Here is a 26,893-nt window from a genome sequence, read left to right as displayed (position 1 = left end):
CCGTTTGCCCACATGATGAGGGGGACGTGTCTGACAGTGACCAGGGCCAGCAGGGACCACCCATGGGATGGTTTCGTGTCCTGGGGATGCTGTCTGGGGATGGCCACACGCCTCCACCACCAGCACGGGACACTGCCCGTCCCTGCAGGGACGTCTCACGGCATGGCTGCCCGCCGTCCCCAACCCCGCCGCAGCCGCCCGTCTTTTTGGAGAACTGTCAGCGCTGCCAGGCAGGAGCCTGCCCGTGGTCCTCCCGATGACTTCCCCCACCATCCCCTCGCTGGGGAGGAGAGGAGAGGAGAGGTCGACGCGGGATGGGTTCGAGGGCTGCCTGCCAACCGACGCCGCACGCCGCGGCGGCGCAGTAAATTGGCTGCCATTACCTTCTGCCGCTTTAAACAAATTCATAAATTCTACTTCGCTGAGTGCATCTGTAATTCTCCTCCAATTACATATGCAGGGCATGGACTGCTAATTCACCACTTTAAAACAACGTATGGATGAGTGTGCGTGTGCACGGGGGCCCTTGTCGGGCTGCACGTCCTGGGAGCACCCCCCTGCCCCTGGGGGGGCTGGGCTGAGCCATCACCGGCAGCCGAAAATAGGTCTCGCCTCGGAGCAGGGGAAAAAAAGCTAAGCATTCGTAAACGAGGAAATAAGCTGCAGCAGGAGGCAGCTGCAAAGGTAGCTCTCGAAATGCCAAGCAACCAGGAATAAGCACCTAGAGCTATTTTGAGCGGACGCCAGGCTGTGCCGGGGGGAGGCGAGCGCAGGGCTGGTGGCACCGGCCCTGCTCTGCCCCTGCACCCCCGACCCCTGGGGGATTTCGGGCTTTGGGGTGGTGACGGGATGGGAATCACGGCCCTGTGGGACCACGGAGACACGCTGCAGGGCACCAGCACCGAGGAACCTGGGGTTGGCAGTGCTGGTGCTCAGCCCCAGGTACCCCCTGCTCTGCTCCTCCGGCAGGAAGCCTCCCAGGGCTCTGCCTCTGGGCACCTGCGGGTGGCTGCACCCAGCCGGCGGGCAGGGAGCCGACAGGAACCGGTGCCCAGCACGCTGCCCGGCCCCGCACCACCGGCACGTGCCGCGGGTGAGCTCGGGGCCGCCGGCACCGTGCCAGGGAGCGCTGCGCTCACGCGCAGACCTGCAGCCGCCTCCGGCAGCCACGAGGCTGCTGCCGGAGGGAGTCCCCCCAGGCGAGCTCCGATGGGGACAGCTTTTGCAGCAAGCCAGCCATCTGCAGCCGAGCCACGGCAGCGAGGAGATGCGGGAGGTGGGTGGCAGCTGACGCCTGTCGCAGCACAGAGCGAGCGGCAGCGAGAGGCGCGCGGGGCCGCTGACAGCTGGCGCCCCAGGCAGGGCGCGGAGCCGAGCGGGCGGCCCCACGGCGGGGCCGAGGCACGCGGCCAGGACCGGAGTGTGCGAGGGGAGAAGCTCACGTGCGAGAGCTCGTACTGCACCGCCCCGCCAGGCCGCAAGGCACGAGCAGCGTGGGCACCGCCATCCACCAGCCGGGGAGCCCGGCAGCACCTGCGCACCGGCCGGGCTCTTTCCCTGCCCTCCCGTCCGGCCCCGAGGGGCTGGCAGGGACAGGAGGGGACCGTGCTGCCCCCGTCCTCATCCTCCCCACGCACTGTACGGGTGCAGGTGGCTCCCCCCAGCCCCGCAGCACCGCACACTGCTGGGTGCACGGCCAGGGATGCGGGACCCCAGGACGCTCCGCACGGGGGAGATGCCCACGGCACGGCACCGGTGTGCTGGGGAGGGCTGCCCTGCCAGGGGGCTGCAGCACATCTGCACATGGCAGCAGCACATCCTCAACCCCACTCACTGCAGGGAGAAGCCCCCAGTGGCAATTGCCACCAGCACCGGGCAGGACAGGTCACAACCCACCGGGACACAGCTCCTTGTCCCGTGTCCCCAGCCCGGCGCTGGGGTTCCCATCTGCACAGCCTGCCTGGATCCGGGCTGGGGGTCCCGTGAGCCCCCGTCTGCAGCCCCCAGAGCAGACACCCAGCTCCACACAGCCCTGGGCAGCTCCCAGCACCCCCAGCCCCGATCTGGGAAGAGAGCAGGGAGCGGGGGAAGGTCTGGGCAGAGGGGAGGGAAGGAGATTAAAACCCAGCACGGAAAGCATCAGGAAACAAGCGCGATAGCGAGCGCTCCGTCTGCTCACTAAACGGACAATTTTATTCTGCCCCCAGCACTTGTGAAGTGTTGTAATCTTGTTGCCACCTCTGCTTGATGGCTTCATTTATTCAGCAATAGCGTGGTTATGGCTCTTTAGAAGACAAGCACGATTGCCGGCGTTTGCTCCCACCGCGCTGCCGGGTCCTAAAGGAGCAGTCCTAAAGGCTGGGGCTGCGTGGGGAGCGCGGCCGCGCTGCTTTTGTGTCCCCAGTGGGCTCTGCAGCATGGGACGGAGGCACCTGGAGCAAATGTTGGCCTGGGGACACCCAAAGGGGCCAGTGCTGGCTGTTGTCACCTTTCCCCACAGAAACGTGAACCCGCCGCGAGCCGATGGACTCCCTGCGCGACGCCGTGCTTGCAATCACTCCCGGGGGGCTGAGCCCGCAGCCAGCCGAGCTGAAACCCCCTGGGAGCAAGCACGAGGCTGGGGGAAACCCCCAGACCCTGCCTTGGCCCCCCTGCACCCCAAACCCCAAAGGGGTCCTGCGGATCCCACTCCCGGCCAGCCCTGCCCCGTCCCCAGCCTTTAATCCCCTGCACTCAGAGGACGAGCTGCAGCTCCTGGTGCCGGACTCCAGAAGCACCCAATGTGCACGAAATCAAAGTTTTCATCACTTCTACCGGTCAGAGGGCAGCGAGCATTAAATCCCAGAATACCAGGATTAATGGAGGGATCATTAAAAATCTCATGTTAAACCACCTCTGCAACCGGAGCTACGTTAATACATCACAGCCTGGTTAGAAGGAAACGAATCCTCGTTCTGGAGTGGGTTATCCGGGCCTCCGAGCAGCGAGCCCAGAGCTGCGCCTTCGTCCTCTCCTCATCCTCCTCGCAGGGCAGCCAGGAGCAACCTCAGGGCAACGCCAATGGGAATTTCTTGGGAAACTTCGGCTAAATTAAGCGAGGATGAGGTTTTTAAGTGTCACGTACCCCTGCAGATTTCTGATCAAACCGGGAGGGCCGTGGGGTCCCAGGCGCCCTGCCCACCTGCGGGACCACCCGCTGGCACCAGCCTGGGGCCGATCCCACGCCTGCGGTTAAACAACTTTGGGTTCCCCCTGTAGGATTTTAGGCCGGAATCAACGCTCCGAGGAGGAGGATGCGCCACCAGCAGCCACCAGCACCGCGAAGCCAACGGGTGCCTGGCCCCGATCCTGCTGCGACCCCAGGGGTCCCGCACCCCCCGGTGGCATTTGGCAAACCCCAAAGCACTTGGCCAACGCTCTCAGACACACGGCTTGGTTATGGGGGGTCCTGTGTAGAGCCGGGAGCTGGACGGGATGCTCCTTGCAGCTCCCTTCCAAGCCGGGATGTTCAATGGTTCTGTGCGCATCACGCGGGGGCGCAGCCTGTCCTGGCTCAGCACTCACACCCCAGCCCCGTGCACGCCAGCGGGAGCCTGTGGGAGCCTCTCCTCCTCCCCAGGGCCACATGCCAGCGGCACATCCTTCCTAAACCCAGGTGTGAGGGCGAGCAGCATCCCCCCGGGAGCCGTGGCACGTGCAGGGACAGGGACATTGCCCCCAGCTGCCCTGCAGGACCGACCGTCCTGGTGAGAGCTTTCATCTCCAGGATGAGCGCACGACACCCAGAGGGCACCGCGAGGCAGGGGGGACTCGGGGACAGTGCCCCAGGGTTGCCCTGCTGAACGGCACGAGTGGCTTCGCTCCAAGTCCCCGCGCTCGTGGCCCCCCCGCTCCCCACCCAGCGCCAGGAGCTCTGCCAGCCCTCGGCCCGGCACCGGCATCCTCGTGGCTCCCGGGGACAAGACCGCAGCCACCTCCTCCCCGTAGGAGGGAGCAGCTTGCGAGGCAGCAGCGAAATCTGGTCCCTTTCCAGCGGCTGCAAAGACCTACACGGAGCTTGGGCGCGAGCCCAGCTTTACCCTGGCACCGCGGCCCACGCAGGTACCGAACGCGCTGCGCACGTGGCTGCGCAACGGAGAGCAGAGTGCTGGCAGCTGCTGCCGGGGACTCGGGGTGAACGCCCCCCCGGCCCCGCTGCCTCACACGGGCACCCCTGGCACAGCACCCCCTCAATGGGTAACGGCACGGAAACCCCTCCCTGCGAGCACCCCAGCATGGCCAGGGGCTCGCGCGGCTCGAATGCAAAGCAAACCGCCCGCGCTGGCGTGCCCCAGGCTCTGTCACGCTTTGCAGCTGTAAGCTGACCTTGGGATTTGGGGACCCCAGTGCTGCCGGGGCAGGTGGCGGGGTGCAGGCCGTGTGCTGGGCACCCAGGGAGGCTCGGCGTGGGCACCGCGATGGGTGCTGCAGTGGGTGCAGTGCCGTGGGCGCACTGCGATGGGTGCAGCTCAATGGGTGCTCCGTAGCAGTTGCACTAAATGGTGCAATGCAGTGGGTGCATGGCGATGGGTGCACAGCAATGGGAGCGCTCCGATATTTGCACTGCAGTGGGTGCACGGCGCTGGGTGCGCTCTGGTGCCTGCAATGCAGTGGGTGCACTGCAGTGGTTGCACCCACCACCATGGGTACGCTGCAGCGGTGCCGTGGGCGCGGGGATGGCTGCGATGCCGTGGGCGCACGCTGCTACCGCAGCCAGACCCGCCACCACCGCCCAGTCCCCCGGGGGCTCAGGGCAGCCCGCACAGGAGGGCTCAGCCCAGAAGCAGCCGAGGAAAGGGGGCGCAGCGATCCGGCTTGCGGAAGACCCCCCCGGCTGTGAGCGCGGTGCCGTGCCGCAGCCCTGCTCCCGGGGGGGCCCAGCACAGCCCCCGCCTCCAACAGCAGCCTCTGGAGCGGAGCGGGAGCCGGGGCGCAGAGGGAAGATGCTTCCCCCCGCTAAGCCCAGATTAAAGAACGGGAATATGGGAACACAGATGAAAAGCTGTTTGCTGTGGAAAAATCTCATTAGGCCGTGAAATACAGTTTTTGCCACTCAGAGCACGGTGGAGGGGAGAAGGGCCGTTTGCAAGCCTCCCCCCACGCTCCCCAGCAGCGCGGAACTCATTTCGCAGTTTTCCCCAGAAAATCCAGCCCAAGTTGGCTCAAAGGCGCCTTCCACCCGCCGAAGCCCCTCCTGCGGGCTCCAGGCTGTGCCCCCCGCCCCAGCTGCCTGCAGCAAACGGTGAAAGCGCCACGAGAGCAGCGACTGCAGCCAGCCCCTGAGCTCACCACCTGCACCCAGGCTGCCCTGGTACGCAGCACCCTGGTCCTGGGACCTTCAGATTCAGTCCTGAATGTCACGAGATGCTGCGGGATGTTGGAGGATGCTGCGGGATGTTGTGGGATGTGTGGGATGTGGTGGGATGCTGCAGAATGCCGCGGGATGTCGTGGGATGCTGTGGGATGTGGCAGAATAGAGCTGAGCGTCATGGGATGCTGGGGGATGCCGCAGGACACTGGTGGGCTGCTGCTGAATGTCACGGGATGATGTGGGATGATGTGGGATGCCAACTGATGCTGTGGAATGCTGTGGGATGCCACGGGATGCTGTGGGATGCGGCAAGATGCTGCTGAGTGTCACGGGATGCCGTGGGATGTGGCAGGATGCGGCAGGGTGGTGCAGAATACTCGTGGGATGTTGTGGGATGCTACAGGATGCTGTGGGATGTCATGGGGTGCTGTGGGATGGGCACTGCTCGAGCACCAGGACGGGCACAAGCGGTGCCCGCGGCGCTCCCCCTCTCCCAGCCGCTGCCATCGCCACCAGCCGTGGCCCCTTGGTGGGGGTCAGCGCAGTGGTGCTGCTGCAGGGCACAAAGCTCTGCCCTGGCAGCGGGAGAACAAGAGCTGGGCAGCGAGGTGAACGCACCGAGGGTGGCCAGAGCCACCAGGACGGAGCCTGCCTGCAGGAAACGTGCTGGGGAGAGCAGTGGGGCTGGGGTGGGGACGTGGGCAGGGATGTGGTAAGGGATGTGAGCAGGGATATGAAAAAGGGTGTGGGCAGGGACATGGGCAGGGATGCAGGCAAGGATGGGGGCAGGAAAGCAGGCAGGGATGTGAGCAGGGATGCAGGCAGGGAACTGGGCAGGGATGCGGGAAGGGATGCTGGCAGGGATGGGGGCAGGGACACAGGCAGGGACATGGGCAGCGGGGCCAGCTTTGTGCTCCAGGGCAGGGGGACGTGTGGCCCAACTTGGAGCTAGAAGCAGGGGCTGGCTGCATGCCGGCCCCCTCCAGGGCTGCCCGGAGCAGCATCTCCCTGCTGCCCTGGGCAGAGCTGACCCCACGGAGAGGAGATGCTCGGGGCAGGGAGCCATTGCCCTCCACCCCTCCCTGCCCCCTCTCCTCCCGCTGTTCTCCACTGCCGTGGGGCCACCTGCATGAACAGCAGCGGCACAGAAACGAGGGAGCCGAAGCCCCCAGAAACGAGGCAGCCATCAGCAACCCTCCCCGGTTCCCATCCCGAGAGAGCGGCCGTGCCCCACCGGCGGCGTGCTCCGACTGCCAAGCAGGCTGAGCCCAGCCCGGCTGCCAGGCGCACAAGCCAGGCTTTCTTCCCCGCTCCATCCGCGGCGCGGCGCGGGCCGGCGGCACAGACCCCGCTCTGTTACACCCACGCAGCGACCAGCACGCGGGGCAGAGCACCCGGCACCGCTCGGGGCGAGGCAGGACCGGCCCCGGCACGTCGGCACGCTGCGGCGGGGTGCTGGCGGCGGGGTGCTGGCGGCGGGGTGCTGGCAGCAGGATGCTCGCTGCTCGCTCGGCTCACCCCGCCGACGCCTGATTGTGCCGATGAAGGCACCCCGACCACTGGCCCTGAAAATTCCCGTCAGGCTCACTCCCCAGACAGGGCTCGGGAGCTTTCGGGAGGCAATTTGCAGCTGGAGACGCTGAGAGCAGGCGGCAGCGCGGGGCGAGCTGCTGCTGGAAGGGGGAGCCCTATTCACCCGGTTCGCCTGGTGCTGCAGAGCCTCCCTGCGCCCCCAGGGGCTGCCCCGGCCGCTGACCCCCCCCCCAAACACTGCTGCCCCCCCAAGCAGCCCCATCTGCTGACAGCCTCCTCTCCCAGCGCTGCAACCCAGGTAACGAAGCCAGCGGGAGGGATGGATCTGAGCACCCAGCGCTGAGCACAGCCCAGGGCTTGGGCCCCCCCCGAGCCTGCTTCCCACCCCAGTGCACGGGGACGGGGGCACGGGGAGCGCCCGAAGCCCCCAGCAGCAAACGGAGGCACAGAGGGGACGGGGCAGCCTTGCCGGGGGGGCGCAGGCGCTCAGGATCTGGCCCGGCAGCCCCACCAGCGAGCCCCCTGCCCCGGAGAGGAATTCACCCCCCCGAGAGACAAGCGCAGGCGAAGGTCACCGGCGGGTGCCTTCACCGGGGCGTAACGGGGCGACGGGACGCGGTGCAGCTCCCGCGTGCACGGCTACGCTTCCCCCGCGCAGCGCGCGCTGCTCGGCTCTCACAGACCTCGGATTAACGTGAAAAAAAAAGGAGCAGAGCTGCAGCACTTTGGTGGCTTTCCAAAATAGCTGCTACAGGGAAAAAAAAAAAAAAAAAAAAAAAAAAAAAAAAGGAGGAAACGGCCTATGACAAATCATCCCCACACGGCTCCCGTCCGCTGCCAGCCGGGCGCGTGAACTGCCCCAGAACCACCCCGCTGAGAGGAGGGGCAGAGGAGCAGGGCCCCCCGTACCCCTGGGGCAGGGAAGCCACCAAAGGGGCCTGGGGCACGAAATGGTGCTGGGGTGGGGTGGAGGATGGGCTGGCAATGAGGGGGGCAGCCTCTGGCTGAGAGCGGGGGCTCCCTGTGGTCACGGGGCTGCTCGGGGCTGTGGGTGTGTGTGGGGCAGCCCCCAAACCGCTGCACCGGGCTGGGGGGGTGGCGACGTCCTTTGCCTCTGGGACAGGACAGACAGTGCAGGGAGCAGTGACAGCTCCTCCAAAGCAAACCCACGGCTGGGATGCTTCTGGAGGCGGGCAGCTCGTGGTGGGGTCCTGCACCTCGCGGCCCCAAACCACCCCGCTGGGGCGCACAGGGCGATGCGGTGCTGGGGCAGGGCAGCACGGATGGGCCACCCCTGTCCCAATCCCGCAGGAGGCAGAGCGCAGAGCAGGGCCCCGGGGCCACACTTACATTCCCCCGATGGAGACGGTGGCACACGTGCGCTCGGAGAAGGCCGGCACGGTCTCGGTGGCGCTGCTGGCGGGTCGGATGTAGTCCACCGTCACGTTCACCTGCGGGGACAGACAGGGGTCAGCGTGGGCGCAGCGTCAGGGCCACGGTTCCCCCATTCCCGCACCCCCAGGCCCCAAAACCTGCCCTTGCCCCAGCCCTGGTGGCGCTGTCAGCGCTGCAACCTCAGATGCTGCGGTGCGAGCCGAGTGAAGCCGGAGCCGTGCCGGGCGGACGAGCTGCGCCGTGGGCTCCTGGTGGGCGCTTGGGTCCCCGGGGTGCCCGGCTCCTGCCAAGCCCCGCTGCGAGCTCCCTGCACACCCAGGAGCCATGGCCAGGATCCCGAGCACGCAGCCAGCCCGGCTGCCTCCTGGTGTATGGGTGATGGCGTTCGGGCTCTGGTACGAGAGCTTGGCTGCACCTTCAGGTGCGTTACGGCACAGCTCGCTGCTGAGCCGCAGCTGTCAGGCAGCATCAGCATCGCCAGCGCCACGCCAAGCGGCACGCAAAGCCCTGCTTGCAGAATGCTTCGGCGGGGCAGGGAGCACCCCGGGGTGCCCCCATCACCCAACTGTGCACCCTGCATGGGGATGGGTGCACTCCGGGACTGCTGGGTCCAGCTGCAAGGGGTCCAGCTCGGGGCGGCTCCTGCTGCACATGTGCTGGTCACTGCTGCCGGATCGGGGCTCAGCACAACCTGGGGGTGCAGGGATGTGCAGGGGTGAGTGCCTGACTCCAGCTCCAGGGCATCATTCCCCAGTCCTTGGGCAGCACACCAGCAGTAGTGGTAGCACCCGCGGCACCAGCAGCACCGCCAGCAGCACCCAGAGCGCCAGCAGCACCAGCACTTGCGTGCAGTGCCAGCGTGGATCTGCAATTCCCGGCCACGGTAACGCAATAAAGAGCAGGGAAAATTAAACCAGAGTTGAACTCCCAGCCCACGTGCTCGAACAGGCCGCTAATGCATTCCCACATCTGCACGCACCATTTCTATGCAAATCCGACCTAATCCCACCACCCTGCTTCTGCAAAAAAAAGCCGATTTCTCCCCATTAAAGCTGGCGCTTGATCCACAGGAGCAGAGGCCGTGCCGGGGCTGGGCAGTGCCTGCAGCGAGGACAGTGCAGGGCCCCTGCCAGTGACAGAAAGCTCCACATTTGCCCCGAAAAGGGCCCCGGGGCAAGGATAGGTGGAGGGGGAGCCCCCGGGGGATCCTCCGGCTGCTGCCCCCCAGGGGACACCCACACACTGCATGCTTTCCCCGTGTGTTTTTTTTTCGCTCCGTGCCGTCAGCCCGAGACAGGCAGGCGTCGAGCGCAGCGCTACAAGAAAGCGTCGCCGAAACCCTTTCAAACTGTCGGCTCCTTACAAGCCTTGCTTTTTAAATGAGCACAAAAATGCAAAAAGGTACGACTGAGTCAAAATTTCCTGCCGTCAGATCACTCACTGGAGCAGCAGATCTAATCATGTTTTAGCAGCAACAAAAGAGGGAGCTCTGTCAGGAAAGAGCCAATTAAGGGTAGAGGTTAAAGGAATTCCTCCCCGTGAAACTATTGTCATAACAACTGTACGAGAAAAAAAGACAACAATTACTCCAAAAGGCAGGTTAGGGAATTCAAACTACTACAGGGCCCTTTTAAATGTCACCGGGCAAGGCGGCGAGGCACAGCTCGTTTAGGAAACACCTCGGCTGGAGCTGGGCAAAGTGTCCAGCAAACAGCCAGGGTGGCCAGCAGCTCTACGGGGCAGCCCCCACCTGAGCACGGACCCTGCATCGTCAGGACCCTGCATCGTTAGGACCCTGCATCGTCACGGCAGGGGCAGAGCAGGCAGGGGTCGGGCTGGGCATCACAGCTCAGCCTGCAGCACCCGCGCACTGCATTGTGCTGTGCTGCATTGCGAGGCACTGCACCGTGTTGTGCTGTGCTGCATGTTGTGGTGTTTTGTTGCATTGCATTGCACTGAGTCGCAAAGCGCTGCGTTGCCTTGTTCTGCATTGCCTCGTGGTGTGGTGTGTTGCGTTGCATTGCAAAGCGCTGCATTGTGCTGTTGTGTTGTGCTGTACTGCATCGCGTTGTGCTGCGTCGCACTGTGCTGCATTGCGTTGCGCTGCACCACACTGCATCGTGCTGTGTCGTACTGCATCGCACTGCATTGCGTGGTGCTGTGCTGCATGGCACGGTGTTGCATTGCACTGCGCTGTGTTGCGTTGCACTGTGCAGCATTGTGTTGCATTGCGCTGTGCTGCACAGCATTGTTACGCTGCGTTGTGCTGCATTGCACTGCACTGCGTCGTGTTGCATTGTGCTGCGTCGCGTTGCGTGGCATTGCATGGTGCTGTGTCGCATCGCGCAGTGTCGCATCGCACTGCACCGTGCTGCATTGTGTTGTGCTGCGGTGCATTGTGCAGCGCTGCACTGCATTGTGTTGCATCGCATGGTGCTGTGTTGCACTGCGTTGTGCGGCGCTGCACTGCACCGCGCTGCGTTGCACAGTGCCGCGTCCTGTCGCGTTGCAAAGCGTCGCACTGCGCCGTGTCCCCTGCACAGCTGAGGCTCAGCGCGGTGACAAAGCCGGCACGTGCCCCGCCTGCGTGATGCCAGCACAGCTGCAGCTGACAAGTTGCAAAGGCAAAACTCCACCCCCCGGAGCAAGAACAAGCTCGCCACGAGCTTCCTACGCATTCGGCACGAAGGGGCTCGGACCTGCCCGTGTCCCACTGACCCCACCTGCAGCCCTGACCCCCCCCGTGCCTCCCAGCACAACCCCGGCACAAGGCCCCGGAGCTGTGGTGTGCAGTGGGGACCTGCACCTTGCGAGGAGCTGGGTGATTCTGCGGCACCAACCCGGCCCAGGGCACGCACGGGGCACCGGGGTGCCAGGAGCAGCAGCAGCAGCGTGCCAGCGGCTGGAGCTGGCTGCAAACCAGAAATTAAAGTTGTCAGGTAATTAGCACCTGGCTCCTGCCTGCCTGCAGCCCTGAGCAGAGCTGCTACAGGGATGCTTCTCCTTGCGAGCTCAGAGCGATGCCGTGGGGACAATGGCCAGGAGCAGGTGCTCGGGGCCGGCACCAAGCAGGCAGCTGGCTCGTGGCTGCATCGCCCGCATCCTGCACCGCTGGCCCCGCGGCCACCAAGCTTGAGTCACCCTGACACCCCCAGCCCCAGCTCAAAGCTATTTCGTGGCCAAGCCCTGGGTGCTGCCGCATCCCTGCTGCTCCCCCAGCCAGCTCCTGTCCCCTCGTGTCCCCAGCAAGGTCGGGGCAGTTCCTGCCGTGACAGCCTCCGTGCCACTCTGTGGAACCCACTGGCAGAAACTTCCAGAGGGGGCTGCAGGAGGGAAGGGCTCGGTGCTGGCACCAGGCAGGGCAAAGCCTCGGACCAGGGACGGCATGATCCTGGTGCACGGGCTGCAGCCGCAGGCAAGGTGCTCCAGCGGGCTGGGGCTCCTCCTGCACCCACACCCCAGGCTGGGCACATCCTGCACCCCCCCCGATCTGGCTGGGCATCTCCTGTATGTACCTGCAAACCCCAAATCGGGCACCTCCTGCACCCCCAGACCCAGCTGGGCACCTCCTGCACCCCAGACCCAGGCTCTGTCGGGCAGCAGGCATGCGCACAAGCCTCCACCCCCGTCACCCAGCAGACCTGCAACCCAGCAAATATTTCATGGGGGTAAAAAGGACGAGCGCTTTCCCAGCACGGGGAGCAGCGTGCTGAGCTCCCGCAGCTGCCAGCACCGGGAGGGAGCTCGGCCCTGGGGTGGGCTGTGGGATGCAGGGACCATTGGTACGGTGATGCTCAGACCATTGGCGTGGCAATGCTTGGCCCATCAGCACAGCAAAGCTTGGCCCATCAGCACGGTGATGCTCAGCCCATCGGCGCAGCGGCCGGCTCTGCTCGGTTCCCCCGTGCCCGCGGGGCCGCACCAAGCTCGTGTCCCCCCCCCTCCCCCCGGAGCCGGTGTCGATGGCGGCCGTCTATCGGCGGGTTTCCAAGGTCAGCTGCAGTCAGAGTGAATTAAATCACTCCGGCAGCTCTCCTCCCTGGAGGAGATCCAGCCCCGGGAAGAACGGCACTACAGAGACCGCGCGCCGCGGCACAGCTCAATGTCACCCGCCCCTGTCCCCTGCCACCACCGGGGTCTGCGGCCACCCCACCGGCGAGACCCCCGCCGTGCCAGCACCGTCCCGGCACCACGGTGAGGGGAGAGGGTGGCTGAGCTGACCCCAGCCCTAAAACTCGCCACCAACTTGTGTGGGAGGGCGTGCAGGGAGGGCTCAAACCCACAGCAGTGCCCGGGGTGCTGAGCACCACATCCCCAGGAGGAGCAGCAGTGCCCGGGGTGCCAAGCACCACGTCCCCGGCACGCCGCCACTGCCATGTGGGACCCAGCACGTGGTCCCTGTTATAGAGTCCCTCTAACGTGGTCCCTGGCACGTGGTGCCCAGGACGTGGTGCCCAGCACCGGGTCCCTGTGATGTGCCCCCTGTGCCCGTCCCCCAGTTGCTGCCACATGGCCCCAGGATGTGGCCCCCAGCGCATGGTCCCTGGTACTCAGGGACTGAGCACATGGTCCTCAGCACGTGGTCCCCTGCATCCAGCCCCGGGCACGTGGTCCCTGGTCCGTGGTACCCAGCGTGCAGCCCCCGTGCATGGTCCCCCCCACGTGCTCCCCAGCCACGCTGGCGCTCTGGTCTTTGGGAGCATCCGCTCGGCCTCCAAGCCAGAAGCGGGCACAACCCAGCTCCCCTGCACGACCCGGACACGTGGCACAGGCTCGCAGGGGGGGGCAAAAATAGTCCCTGTGAGTTTGGGACAAAGAAGGGACGGGAGATCCGTGGGCGTTTCGGGCAGTAATTATAGCCGAGCAGGTCTGGTCTGCCACCCACCCCTGCCATGTGCACACCCTGCCATGCACCAAGTGCCCGCACGTGGGACCCCTGAGGTCCTGTCCCCCGTCCCCATGCCTTGGGACCAAACTGACCCTCCTGGGCACGGGGTACCCCTGGGGACATCACCGACACGGCACGGAGCCCACCCTGCCCCTCCAAACGTGGGCACTGCCACCGCAGCCACGCGCACACCCTTGCCCCTGTGCCGCCGTGCCGGGCATCAGCAGATGCCACTCTGGGGAGCTCGGGCACTGATCTTCCCCGTTTGGCTTTTCCTGTTCGGTGCTCCGCAGCTGCTGGGCTGCTCCAAGGCAGCTCACGTGGGTCCCCTGCCCCTCGGTCACCGCGGTGCGGGGACAGGGGGAGGTCTGTGCGGGGGGACCTGGTGCCCGCTGCCTGTTCCGACCCATCTGCAGCCCGCTCCCACCGGCCCAGCACGAGCTGGAGCAGAGCTGCGGCCTCCATACTCCACAGGGAGCTGGGCCCTCGTGTCCTGGCACCTGCCCTGGCGCTGGGATTGAGGCCACTGTGGCCCCACAGCATCCCGCAGAGGGGAGCTGCCCCAGGAGGCTGCGTTTCGGGGAAAGCAGCAGCTCAGACGCTGCGGAGAGGCACCGGCACGCCGCGGATGTGCCAACGGCCAGGTCCCGGAGCAGCTCGGTACCAGCACGTGCTGCTGGTGGGAGTAAGAGAGGAAACTAAAAACGGGGCTGGGCAGCAGGTCTGACGTGCCCCGGCACACAGGCATGGTCTGCAGCCCTGCTCCCGCTCTCCCACCCCATGGGGGCCTATTGCAGCTGACCCCACTCAGCAGGACCGTAACACTACTGCATTAGGGAGCCACAGGCTGGTCCCATTCCTAACGGTGCAGCGTTTGCTCCGTGACTTGGTGACCCGGTGGGACACTCAGCGTGTGCCACATGGCTGCACCCCCAGGCGCCTCCTGCTCCCCACCGGGCACACGGAGCTGGCAGAGCCTGGCCTGGGCTCCAGCACCACGCTGTGCGCCCACACGGGCAGCTTCCTTCCCCAGGGCGCTCGGCCCAGCCCGCAGAAAGGGCGCTGCTGCGAGCAGCGAGCCGCAGCCAGCTCGCCTCGCCTTCAGCTTCCCAAAGCTCCTCGCCAGCTCCCTCCACCTCTCCGCGTGGGATCCTCCCATCACGAAGGCGTGCAAAGAGCCCATCACCCCGGCATTTCATCTGGGGAATGCCCCAAGCCCCACGCTGCAGAGACCCCTGCAGCCTGCAGAAGCCCAGCCGTTGCCAAAAGCAGCCCGCAGCGGCTCGGGGGCTTTGTGGAGGGGCTTTGTGCTCCCTCCTGCCCGGGTTGCGGCCCTGAGCGGCCGAGCCAAGCTGAGCGGCGCCGGCAGCCCCGGGACACAACTGACCTTGCTATGGCAGCGCCTGCCCGAGCTGGGAAAACCAGGGCTGCAACCTGCAAATGGAAGTGCCCGGCAGAGACATTTGAGGAAGCGTCTGAAGGAAGAAAAGGGACGCAGAGAGAGGAAATGGCCCCGAATTTCTGGTCACTGCGCCGCTGGGAGCACACGCGGCCCCGCGCTTGCTCTCTTCGCCTGCCCCTGCTATCATGGAGCCATTTCAGCCGCTGCAGCACCAAGCGCTCAGCGCGCCGCCAGGCTTCTCCCCCTGCTCATTTGCATCTGCACACACTGTTTATTCCAAGTAAAATACAGGAGGGAGAAGATTCCTCCCAAGTTGGGCACTGGGGAGCAGCCAGCTCTCCAGAAGGCTTTGAACAGCAAAACCCTCCCCAGCTCCACGTGCTCGGAAGCAGCAGCGATGGTGCTGCGCTGCCGGCAGGCTCCGGAGCCGGTGCCCACGCCCTGGCACAGTTATTGGCACAGAGTTGTGCCCGGTGGCTCGCATGGCACGACGTTCCCAGGAGGAAACGTTTTCCCCTTCCAACCCCACTCTGTTGTTCCCAGCGGTGAGCCCAGCTCCAGGGCTGGTCTGCAGGACGCTGGCACGCTCACGCCCGGAGTGCTGCTCGTGGCAAGCCCCAAAGGAGCAGCCCCAGGAGCGTCCGGGTGCCTCTGACCACAAACAGAAGGAGGATGCCTGGAAAATCTGCAGGGAAACCTGCAGCCGCTGCTTTCCAGGTATGCTGGGGTCTCCATCCCAGGCTCGTGGGCTGCCGCGGCAGAGAAGAGGTTTAATCAGCTCGCTGTCAGCCTTCCCTTTGATGAGGCTCCAGCCCTGAGCCGCATCGCTAACAAATCCTGAGGCATTAAAAATAATCTGAGGCTTTGCAGATAACCAGGCACAGGCACGTGGAGGCAGGGCGAGGGCAGGCCACCCTCGTGCCACCTTTGCCCAGGCAGAAAGACGCCCAAGATGCCTGAGCTCTGGGCATGCACCCGCTGTGTGCGGTCCCCAGTGGGGATGCCCGGAGCCCTGGCGCACCGCAGAGCCCCACATCCCCGTGGCTGTAGCCTCTTGGGCACCCATGGGTGCTGGGCACCCCAGGGAGAGCCACCCCTCTGCTCCCCTGACGGCCGCAGCGTGGGACTGAATCGCTTCCTCGCTCAGGGCGTATTTGTCACCGAGTTATTTGAGTTATCTCGTGCCATCTCTCCCCCCGTTCACATGATTAATCCCCCCGAGCTAATTAGAGGAAAGGGCCAAGAGCGCCCATTCAGACTCTATCCAATTGCCTGCGCGGCGGCGTAATTAACAAAAGCTGCTTAACAGCGGTGCACCCCCGGCGCTGCGATCGATGGGCAGCGCTCGGCGCGCAGGGAGCCGGCCCGCTCGCTGACACGCACCACGGATTTATTCCAGGGCGGGAGCCAGCTCCGAGCAAATCCATATCGTGTCACAGCAGCCAAACGCCCGCCGGCCGCGGCAGCTGATTTATCTCGTCCCACGGGGCAAATTCCACCGAGCCGGGTCACTCGGGGAGCTCAAGGGGCTGGTGCAACGGGGAGCGCGGTGCCGGTGTCCCCGGTGGGGTGATGGAACGGCGAGAGGCATCCCCTTTTGGAAAGGGCATCGGGATGCGGTGATGCTGAGCATCAGTACCGGCAGAGAGACGTCGCTCGGGGGCCCGGGGGGACGCGGCCGCGTCCCCCCGGGCCCCCGAGCGACGTCTCTCTGCCGAGGCAAGGTTTGTGATCGGGCCAGCCGAGCACAGCGAGAGCGAAAGAGGTCCGTTAGGGAAGCAATGCGCCATGAAAATCGGTGCTTTCTAAAACTTCCTGCTGCTCTGATGAAAGGGCGGGAGAGAAAATAGATGATATTTGCTCTCTCCTCTCTCCCCACCCCCGGGGTCCTGGGAATTCAAATGTGGTTACCAGCAGCCCTGCTCCACTCCTAACATGATAAGTGCTCCCCGAAACGAGAGCAAGCAGGCTCAGAGTGCAGGAAACGGCCGCGGCCACGGCAATATTTCTTCGTCTTCTCCCTCCAGTGCTTTCTTCGCAGGGAGGGGGGTGAGGGGGGACAGAGGGAATTATTTCTGGAAGCTATTGCCGCGGTTTATTTTTACTGCAGGGGCCCGGGGAAAAGCTATTGCTCTGCCCCTGCGCTTCCGCAGGGCCGGCAGCGCCGTGCCACGGCACGGGGACGCAGCGCAGCGGTGGGATGCGGCGGCTGGAGGGCGATGCTGGGCTCCAGCAGCCAGGGAACGAGGTGCCACAGGGCCGAAAAGGCGATGTGAAAGGGGCTCCAGGAGCAAAGGTGGGAAAGCGACTCTAGGAGCAAAGCCCTCCCGCAGCCCTGTGTGCACAGCCCCGCAGCCGTCCCCGGGATCCCAAAGGGGTGCCCAAGCCCCCGCTCGCCCCAGATACACACGAGCGCCCATCAAAGCAGCCACGGCACAGCCCAGGAGCTGCTCCGGGCTCCCTTTGCCCACCCAGAGCCCGAGGCAGGCACGTTAACTTGCACCGCTGCAACGCGTCGCTGCTGGGGAGAAGGGGGCACCCCGAGGAGCCGCAGCGCAGCCGGGGGGCTCGACACGGTGGCGGAGCAGTAAGCGGCAGCGGGGCACCGAGGCGCTCGGCTCCAGCCCATTTCATCTGCTCGGACGTGGCGATGCCCCCGCGATGCCCCCGCGGCCCGGGGAGGAGAGGGAAAGCACGGCGGAGCCACCACGCTGCCTGCGCTCAGCGCTGCCAGGAATAATCTCAGCGGTGTCAAACAGTGAAACATTAATTTGCTTCCCACCAGCGTGCCAAAGCCCACTGCTGGAGCGGGGTTTGGGAAACACCCTCTGCGGGGTCCCCCTGCCTCCCGCCCGGCAGCACGGTGCGGGGGGGGCCGGCAGGGCTGTCCCTGCTCCGGGGACAAGCTGTGTGGCACGGCCAGGCACCTGTGGCTGCGTCCCCCGGCCACCGAGGGGTCCCAACACCCCACACAGGTGGCTTTGGGGCTTCCGACCCCAAAACCAGCCCCTGCTGCCTTCCCATCGCTGCACCTTCCCCACCCCAAAGCGCACGGCTGAGGGTGCAGAGAGATGGGGGGGGGGTTGCTGTCAGCCCCCTCCACCTTCAGGCGCTCGAGCAAACCTCGGTGGCCCCAGAGCCAGGCGGCCCCTGACCGTCCCCGCGGGGAAGTGCAAGGCACAAGGGAATGGGGAGCTGCTGGTGCCCAGCTCCGGGGGTGAAATGGGCAGTGCTGGCTGAGCCGATGGCTCCACCGTGGGCTGACGGAGAGGGATGAGGGCAGCGGGGCCGGCAAGATGAGTGGGCAGGATCCGGCACGGCTGCCCTCGCCGGCTGGGAGCAGAGCGGCGGCAGCAGAGCCAGGTGAGACTGGGGATGCTGCACGTGTGCCGGCTGCTCCCACACAGCAGGAGGAAGAGGAGGAAGAGGAGAGGATGTCAGACCATGAATGGGAGCAGACGCTGGGAGGGGGACAGGCAAAGCTCAGCCACCGGCACCCACCCTGCCAGGGACGGGTCCCAGAGGCACGGGCGTCCCCTTGGGTCCGGCTAACAGCAGCCTGTCCCCAGCCCCGGGACAGCGAAGGGACCCTGCAGGCTGCCTGAAGCCACCCAGGAGCGAAGCCCTGCCACACTCACGGCAGCTCCAGGCAGCCCTGGCCCTGCACTGATTCCTCCCTGGCCCGTGCAGAGCCCCGACACGGGCGGGCAGGGAACCTCGCGGGGGTGCGCGGGGACCGCGCTGCGGGGCGGAGGGCAGGGGATGGTGACAGCGGCTGCGAGCTGTCACCCAGCGGGGGTCTGGGTGACCAGGGTGCTACTTGCCGTGGGATGGGGTACGTTGGGGTGGGATGGGGTTGAGGGGGGACAGGGGACACCTGGCTCTGCAATTCCTACAGCGCAGCTCCCTCTAGTGTCACAGCCGCCCTCCGGACCTGCCACCGCGCACGGACAGCACCCAGGGGGCAAGGTCACCGCTGCGCAAGGACGGTGATGGTGGGGAGGGTCCCCAGGGCCGTGCAGGGACAGCAGCCACCAGGAGGGTCCCCAGAGTGCAGGGACAGCACCCGCAGGGGGTCAAGCCCCTGTCCCCTGTCCCGCAGGCAGCCTGGGGCACGGCACGGCCAAGCCCTGCGGCTCACTGCTCGCAGCTGAGGCGGCAGCTGATGAAGCACCGGCAGCCGGACCGAAAGCTCCTCCTGGCCTAATTATTCCTAATATCCAATTCATCGGCCTTGAAGGGGATGATCGCGCTCCTCTGGAGCTGCTGCTAGCAGCAATCCCGCCCAGGGCTTGTCACACCGCCACGCCGGGCCAGGTGAGCAGCAGGCACCAGGAGGGCGGGCGGCTGCTCCCTGCCGAGGCTGGGCCATGCAGGCAGGGAGAGCCCCGTCCCTGTTCCCATCCCTGTCCCCATGCCCAATGTGGGGCAGCCGGGGGCTCCTGGGGGGGCACAGCGTGTGCTCAGCCCTGGGGCCAAGCTGGGGCGGGTGCTCAGGGGACTTGGGGAGCGAGGACCACGCGTGCGTGGCTTCGGGGTGGCAGGGCTCCCTGGGCTCCTCGCCGCAAGCGCGCGCAGCGCGGCGCCAGCCCACCCCGTTTGATCTCCCTGGAAGCAGACAGCTCTCAGAAGTCGCTAATTCCCTGCTGGGGTGGGGTTTAAAAGTATATTAAAAAGGGGGTGGGAAAGGAGGAATTTTGCCGCAAAGATCGATGCTGACAGCCAGCCGTGAGAAGGCAAGGGCACGCCACCGCATGTGAGGCTGTCATTTCAGATCAGAACGCACCGCCAACCTCGGGGGACTGTTTTGATCATTAACGTAAAGGATTTTTCATCGCTTTACTCAATCAAATTAATCTGAAGTGAAAAACGTGGAGCTGACAAAGGAAATATTTATAAAGCAAACTATGCAACATCAAAGGCAACGGGGCGCCCGGCTCCCAGGGCTGCCGGAATGCCGGAGCCCCAGCGCCGCTCTGCAAGGTGATCGGGGGCTTTCACAACGGAGGCTGCCTCCACCCGCAGCCCAGCGGCTTTTTGCTGCTATTTCTGGGGGTCACTGGCTCCTGACCAGCCACTTCGGGAACGGGAACCGCTGGCACTTGGCGGCTCTCCTGCCTTGCTCGTTCTGCTGCTGAAAGCGATCCAAGCGCAGCAGGAGGAGCGTGGCTCCCGCAGCGAGGCTGCGCCGCCGCCTGCCTCCCTTGGGACTGATCCTGCGCCCACCCCTGCGGGCACGGTGCCTGGTGGAACCCCGTGCTGATCGCTGTGAGGAAGGCAGGACCCTCCTCCTCCTCCTCCTCCTCTTCCTCCTCCTCCTTCTCCCCAGCACTGCCAGCACACGGCCGTGCGCTCCGGCACGTGGCTTGCAAGCAGAATCTGGGAGAAAAAGCGCGGCTTCGAGCAGCAGCCAAGCAGGGCAGGGTGGGGGAGCCCTGACCCGGTGCTGCCAGGGACACGGTCTTCTTCTTCTACCCCAGCCGAACCGGGACACCGCGCCGGCCTGGCACGGCAGCGGGAAGGGGCTGGTGCTTGGCGCGGTGCTCAGCAGTGCCGGCGCAGCGCTCTGCAACCTCCCTGTGGCCAGCACCGCCGGCTTGCCCTGCATGGCAAGCACCCAGCCTTGCTCCTCCGGGCTCTGGGCGCGCTGGAGCCTCCCCCCGCCATCGGAGCACCCGCGGGAGCCAGTCCTTGCCCAGACGAGGGGCGCACGGTGCCTGCAACCAGCCTGCACAGGGGTCGTGCTGGGGCGGCCGCGGCGCAGCCGCCCCCTCTCCAGCAGCACCACACTTCTAGCCCACGGACGGGGGGCTCGTGCTCCCCCGAGCTGCCCACCAGGGCATCCCCCCTGCAACCACAGTTCCTGCCCCTCGCCAGGGGCATCCCACAGCCGTGCTCCTCCCCGAGGGCACGTGGCTGCTGCCTGCAGGACTCAAGAGCCCCCAGCTGGGCAGGGAGGTGCCACTGCCCCGGCAGCACAAAGCGCTGCTGCTGCTGCTACTGCTGCTGCTGCTACTGCTCCAGGTGCTGGCACGAGGCTGTTTCCATTTCAGAGACCTGAGCTCTCTTCACAAGTCCCAGCAACATCCTTGCAGTTGCTTTCGAGCACGACAAGTGACAGACTTCCCATTACAAAAGTCTCGCAAGCTGCTATTTTTTTTTTTTAATATACAAACAGGGCTCTGAAATGGAAAGATGCAATTAGGCATGGAAATAGTCCTCAATGAGCAGCAGTGAGCAGCCTCACCATGAAGGAAATTGATTTTATTTGACCATTTTATGAGCGTTTGAAAATTGCATCCTGAGCATGTGCTTCAGTAGTTAAGTGCACATTATATTCTTCATTCCCCCGAACTGCTCTAAACCAGCCTCGAAAAATATGCCAGGGAAACAAAGGAAAAGATGAAATTCTGCAGGTACACAGCCCTCCTGGATAACCAGGACACACCACGGGACCTGGGAGGGAGCAGGGCTGAGGCATGAGGATGCTCCAGCTTTGGGTGTCTCTGGCAATTTGCTGCATGGAGCCGATCCTGCTGACCCCCAAACCATGGCGCTGTTCCCCCCCCAGCCAACCGGGCCCCCCCGGCACCACCCGCACCGAGAGCGGGCAAGGACCTCGCCGCCGGCCCCAGCCCCTCCGTACCTTCTTCCCGATGAGCTTCTTGCGCAGGAACTCCCGGGCCTCGAACATGTAGGGGATGTCGTAGAGGGGCCTCAGCTTCCTGTTCTTGTCCTGCGGGAGGAGCAGAGAGGGGCACAGGTCACGGGGAGCTCCCCAAACCCCCCCATGGAGCTGGAGCATCGCGGTGCGCTCCCCTGCTCGGACGGACCCCAAGCACCCAGCACCCATGGGTGCTTCGGGAGCAGCCCCCGAGGGTGCAGACAACAGGCAAGGGGGTCATGCTGCCCGAGTGGGGCACGCCAAGCATGGCTGCAGCCAAGGGGCTGCCAAAAGCCCCTCAGCCCTGATCTAGGCACCACGAGCACCCCCAAACCCAGCACACCCCAAACACCGCACACAGCAGCAGCCCCTTCCCCTGCTCGCCGCCTCCCACCCAGGGCAGGGGAACATGAAACGAGGAGAGCTCGGTAATTAAGAAAGCTTGCAAGCTGGGTACGCGGCCTCTGCTCACGCAGGTTCCTGCACAAAAGTTGCTCATTAGAGGAGCTCATTATTGGCCGTGATTAATAGCACTTGCGGGATGAGATGCCAAGGGAAGGGATGTGGAGGGCATCCCGCCGCTCGCTGCCCATCAGCAGCTCGGGGCAGCTCGCGGCGATGAAACCCCTTCAAAGGCTGAGCGGGAAGCAGTTTTCCAGCAGAAATAGCAGCGGGGACTTGAGCAGCAGCAGCGGGGCCAGGCACATCCCGCGGCATGCGGGGGGCGAAAAAGGGCCGGGGAAGGCAGGGCTGAGCCGAGCCGCTGCAGGGACTTGCAGGGCACGGCCACATCGTGCCACTGATCAGGATCTGCAGCAGCAAACCCGGTGATCGGTACCAGGTAACAGACACGAGCACCTACACGAGGTGCCTCCGGGATCTGGGCTGTGAGCAGACAACATCTCGCTCGCAGACCTGGGCGTTGCACGGGGCTGCGCTGGTTGAGGGAGGTGCAACGCACCCAAAACCTGCTGGGGGGACTCAAAGGACGCAGCCCGGCATGCGTCTGCAGTTTGGGTCAGTTTTTAGGTTCGCCATGGGATTTCCAAGCCCCAGACTTGCACCACACCTGCCCCATGGCAGAACCAGCCCCAATGCCAGCAATGCCAGCAGTTCCCCGAGGGCTGCGGGTCCCCCCTGCCCCCATCACCGCAAGCGCCCAAAGCAGGTGCCTGGCGAGAGCGAGGGCGGGCGCACGGTGACATCCCTGCGTGTCCCCCCCGTGACCCAGCTCCGGGGACTGATCAGTTCTTGGACCAGAGACGGTGCGCCTGGACCCACTGCCCTAAGGGGCTCGTCCCCCACAGGCTGTGCCGCCAGCCCTGGGGGCAGTGCACGGGGTGACAAAACTCGCTTTAAAAGCCAACGTGCTGCTGGGCTCCGTCTCCGGAGGGCCACGGTGGCAGCTCCCCCTTGGGAGCTTCCCTGCTCGTGTCTGTGATTGTGGACAAACTGCTCGTGTCTGTGATTTTGGACACTCTGTGCTTTGCTGCACAGGCTCCAGGCGCAGCGAGAGCTCGCAGACACAAAACTACACTGCCGGTTTTCGTGATCCTCATGTAAAAGGGAGACTTCTGAATTGCAGCTTCAGCCTGAGACTTCAGCCAGCCACAGCTCAGGACAACACCCGCAACAGAGGCAGCAAGTCTCCAGCGTTTTCCCCGGGGATTTCAGCAGCAAGGGGAACGTTGGAAGGCTTGGAGAAGAGCTGCAGCACTCACAGGGCGGCCACGGGTGCTCTCTCCTGCTCCACAAGTTTTGCAATTACAGCAAAAACCCACAACCACCAGTCCTCACGACTCACGCTGCCGCGGGAGCTGGCGGGGAGCGGGGCAGCCACCGTGCCGTGCCAGCGTTTGGTGCGGCCCCGAGGCGCTGCCCACATCTGCAGCGGGCGGGGGGGCCCCGAGCCGAGCACCGCGTTTGCACCGCAGCCAAAGGAAGAGCCGGGGCTGCTCTCGCTTGGATGGGCGCGACGCGAAGAACGGAGACGAGGCAGAGATTCGGCAGCAGCTGAAAGCGAAGGATGTTGGTGCCGGGAACGTCGCCCACCGCCGAGCCTGCAGCGCGATGCGAGGAGCAGCACCCCGGTGCTGGAGGCAGGCGCTGCTCCCACCTGCACAGCACCAGCAAGCCCTGCTGCCGTGCCCGGGGAGCACCGCACCGCCCGCTTCCCAACCAGCACCGCCGTCCTGAGGCTCGCTGGGGCTTCTGGACCCAACACCGGTGCTCAGCACAGCACCGCGGAGGCTGGGTTGGCTGCCACCGGCTCGAGGGTGGTCACAGCCGCGCTGCCAGGAGCGGAGCAGCCCCTGGCTGGTGCCTCCAAATGTCCCCACCGCTGCCTGTGCCACTGGCAGGTGGCCCTCGGCACGGAGCTGGAGCCAGCACCAGTGCCAGCACCCCAGGGTGGGCTCCTGCTGGGCACGGGAACCCGTGGCCAGCCCTGGGCAGGGTTCCATCCCTCGGTATGGGAGGTCCCAGCAGCGTGACGAGGACCCATCAGGCAGGGCAAAGGGAGGAGCTGGGTGCTGCTAGCCAGTGGCCCCAGTAAACCCTGCAGGGCTCGGCTCAGCGCAGCCGGTCGTCCCTGCTCATCCCCCTGCCCGCAGGTGACACCGTGCCCAGGTTCTGTGTGTGGCACAGCCGGAGCTTGGCCATGGCTCAGAGCAGGGGTGCACACCGCAGGGCATGGGGGCTGCGAGCTGCCGCCCTCCCTCGATGGACCCGCACCCGGGACCCCCTGGACACACACCCCCGGGAACCGGAGATGTCAGAAGTGGGGCAGACCCCAGCCCTACCAGGGGTCCTGGCCACACCACAGCCATTTGACCCCGCAGCTTGAGCGCGGTCAGGCTGCAAATCCGTCGGCCCCCAGATTTGCTCCCCCTTGCCCCAGGCCTGCTGCTCCTGCCTCTGTCCCTGCCCCTCCCTTGGTGCCTGGATAGCGAAGACCCATCCCGACGGCGGCGCTGCAGCAGCCCGGGGCAGAGTGAGCGCGGCGCAGCCTTGGTGCCCAGCCAGGGGAACCAAAGGGAGGAGAAAATTGAAAGGAACGAGATAAGGCAGAAGCAGCAGGAAATGAAGGAAATGAATCAGATGGGAGAGGGAGCAAGCGAACAAAGACACGACGGCAATTTCGCTCCACGTTCTCCCATAATGAATGAGGCTTTGATAGAGTTTATGATCTCCTAGGCACCGCTCGCAGGCTGCTCGCTGGACCTGCTCCCTCCCCGTGCCCGTGCTGCTCAGCGCAGCCACGGGTGCTGGAGACGGTCGGATCCTGCGAGGGCATCCTGCACGCAGCAGCCAGCGGTGCCGAACCCATCCCGCAGGAGGCCCCTGCTCCACGCAGCAGCTGAAAACCCCTTTGCAGGTGCAGTGAGGACAGGACCCAGGCATGGGGTCAGCAGAGACATGATTTCTTCCCGAAAGGAGCTCTGATGCCCACTGGGTGGTTGGGCGAGGCCGGCATGGACCCGTGATGTAGGACGCTGCACCATGGCCCAGGGGGGCTTTTCCTGCGCTCAGCCGGCTTTTCACGCACGGCGGGGGCTTTCTTCTTGCCCCCAACCGTACAAAGCCAGGTGAGGGCACGGGCATCGTAAGGCCACGTTGCTGGAGAGGCTGGCTGGAGGAAAAATCAGCCACCCTGCACGGAGAGCACAGCCTCTGCCATGGGGAATGCTGGCACTGCCGGCGCCGAGCCCCGAAGGCAGCACGCAGCAGCAGGATGCGTTATTCACACCGCTCCCCTCCCCGGGGACGGAGGCGTTTCCATCACTTGGCTGGTGCCAGAAAAATTCCCAGCCCCGCGCCAGAGCTGGAGTCGAGCCGCGTGATGAATCCCACAGCGCTCGCAGCGGGGTCTGCGCGGAGCTGCCGCCGTGTCCCCCCCCCCCACCTCCAAACAGCCCCCGGGCATCCCCGGCCCCGGCAGCACAGAGCCGGCCTCGTCCCCTCGCAGCGGGGCCGGGCTGCTCCCCGCCGAGCGGCAGGGCTGACTAACTCCTCATTTCACAGCCCAGCGCTGCAGAGCAGCGGAAGGCAGCGGCAGCCATCGCCCCGCTGAAAAAGCACCGCGCGGGGACAGCGAGAGAGCTCCTGGGGCCGGGGAGCCGGGCGGGCTGAGCCCTGCGCCGCGCCGCCGCGGGGATGCTGCTCCTCCGTGCCTCCCACTCCCATCCTGGCACACAGGGCTGTGCAGCGGGAGGGCTCGAGGGCTTGCCTCAGTCCTGGGGCACCGAGGGACACCCAGGGACACCAAGTTTCACCGAGGGACAGCCAGGGGCACGCAGGGACAGCGAGGAGCAGCGAGGAGCCGCCTGCCCGCACAGCCGCGGCCGCTCGCGGGCGGTGACAAGCGCGCACGAGCTGCTGCTGACCTCCCCCTCCACCCCTTCCCAATTACATCCTAACAAATGCGGCGCGCGAAGCCGGCTTCCATTTACTGATTGCTGCCTGCTGCCAAATATTGATTCTTTTTCAAGCGGAGCGGTGGCCCAGACGGAGCCGTGTGCTGCCCACAGAATAAAGGGCCGGCTGCGGCGGCGTGCGGCGCCCTGTGCCTCTCTGGGCGCTGGTGACTTAAAGCATCTCGCGGGACATGCCCACGGCACGGCGCGAGGGACCCGCCAGCACAGCCAAAATTCCAGGGCAGCTGCTCGAGGGCAGAGGCTTTGCAGGGCCCAGGAGAGCTCTGGAAGCACCGAGTGCCCCAGGGGTCACCTCCCTGCTCTCCGCTCCCCTAGGCGGAGAGGAGACAGGAGCCCCGAGGTGCGGAGGAGCCGGAGCCGAGCCCCCACGCAGGCAAACCCACCCTCTCCTCCCTGCAAAGCCAGAGACTGCCTGCTGCTCCCCGGCTCCATCCAAGCGGCTCCAGGACGTCCACTTTGGAGGCATGCGCAAGCTGCTGGCTAAATTCGGGCTCCTGCTCTGCCCGCGGGGCTCCCGGAGCAGCTCCTGTCCCCGAGTCCTCAGCGTGCTCCCGGGTGGTCCAGGGCACGCTTGGCTCAGCCCACAGGCGGCTGTCGTCCACGCGCTTCTGCAGCGTGGCCATTCTGGGATGAAAGGGGATGTGGGCAGCGGGACGTGATGGGATGTGGGTGGTGGGATGTGATGGGATGTGGGTGGTGGGATGCAAAGGGATGCAGGCGGTGGGATGTGATGGGACGTGGGGGTCGGGATGCAAAGGGACGCCAGCAGAGGGATGCAAAAAGCTGCCAGCAGCAGGATGTGCACCACGGGCCCCTCCTGAACCCCAACAAGGTCACAGCGAAGCTTCAAAGCAAATAACACCGCTCTGGCTCCTATCTACTGCTTTGCACAGGCAAAGCCCTGTGCAAACACCAATTAATCCTCACTAACGAACTCCAAATTTATTGCTTGTTTAAGTGTCTATCTGGCACAGGCTGTTAAGTTCCTAATCCTGTCCAAGACGGCGTTTGGGAAGGGGAGGAGCGAGGACGGGGATGTCGGGAGCGAGCAGCGAAGCCTGGCACAGCCCCGGCAGCGCCCGGCCCGCAGCGCAGCGCCGCGGGGGCTCGGCCCGCCAGCTCCGATTAAAGTCAGCCGCGAAGTGACCTGATGGCAGCTCCGCAGCCTCCGCGCGAGGAGGGCAGGGAGTTGCCAGCGAAGATGCCTGAGCTCTGCTTTTAAAGC

General features: G+C 65.3%; 1 protein-coding gene across 1 annotated transcript in view; it reads right to left on the bottom strand.

Moving 5' to 3' along the window:
* SND1 (staphylococcal nuclease and tudor domain containing 1) overlaps positions 1-26,893 on the bottom strand; it is a 91,142-nt gene that overhangs the window by 22,298 nt on the left and 41,951 nt on the right. Inside the window, exons 11-12 of the mRNA XM_040545188.1 lie at positions 21,215-21,304; positions 8,234-8,334 (exon numbers count right to left, since the gene is read on the bottom strand). Of these exons, the coding sequence (XP_040401122.1) occupies positions 8,234-8,334; positions 21,215-21,304 (191 nt within the window). The remainder of the gene's footprint in view (positions 1-8,233; positions 8,335-21,214; positions 21,305-26,893) is intronic.

This window comes from Cygnus olor, chromosome 1 (genome assembly GCF_009769625.2).
Source record: "Cygnus olor isolate bCygOlo1 chromosome 1, bCygOlo1.pri.v2, whole genome shotgun sequence".
NCBI classification, from domain to species: domain Eukaryota; kingdom Metazoa; phylum Chordata; class Aves; order Anseriformes; family Anatidae; genus Cygnus; species Cygnus olor.
The sequence above is the reverse complement of the archived record's forward strand: the minus strand, read 5'-3'. Positions and strand labels throughout refer to the sequence as shown.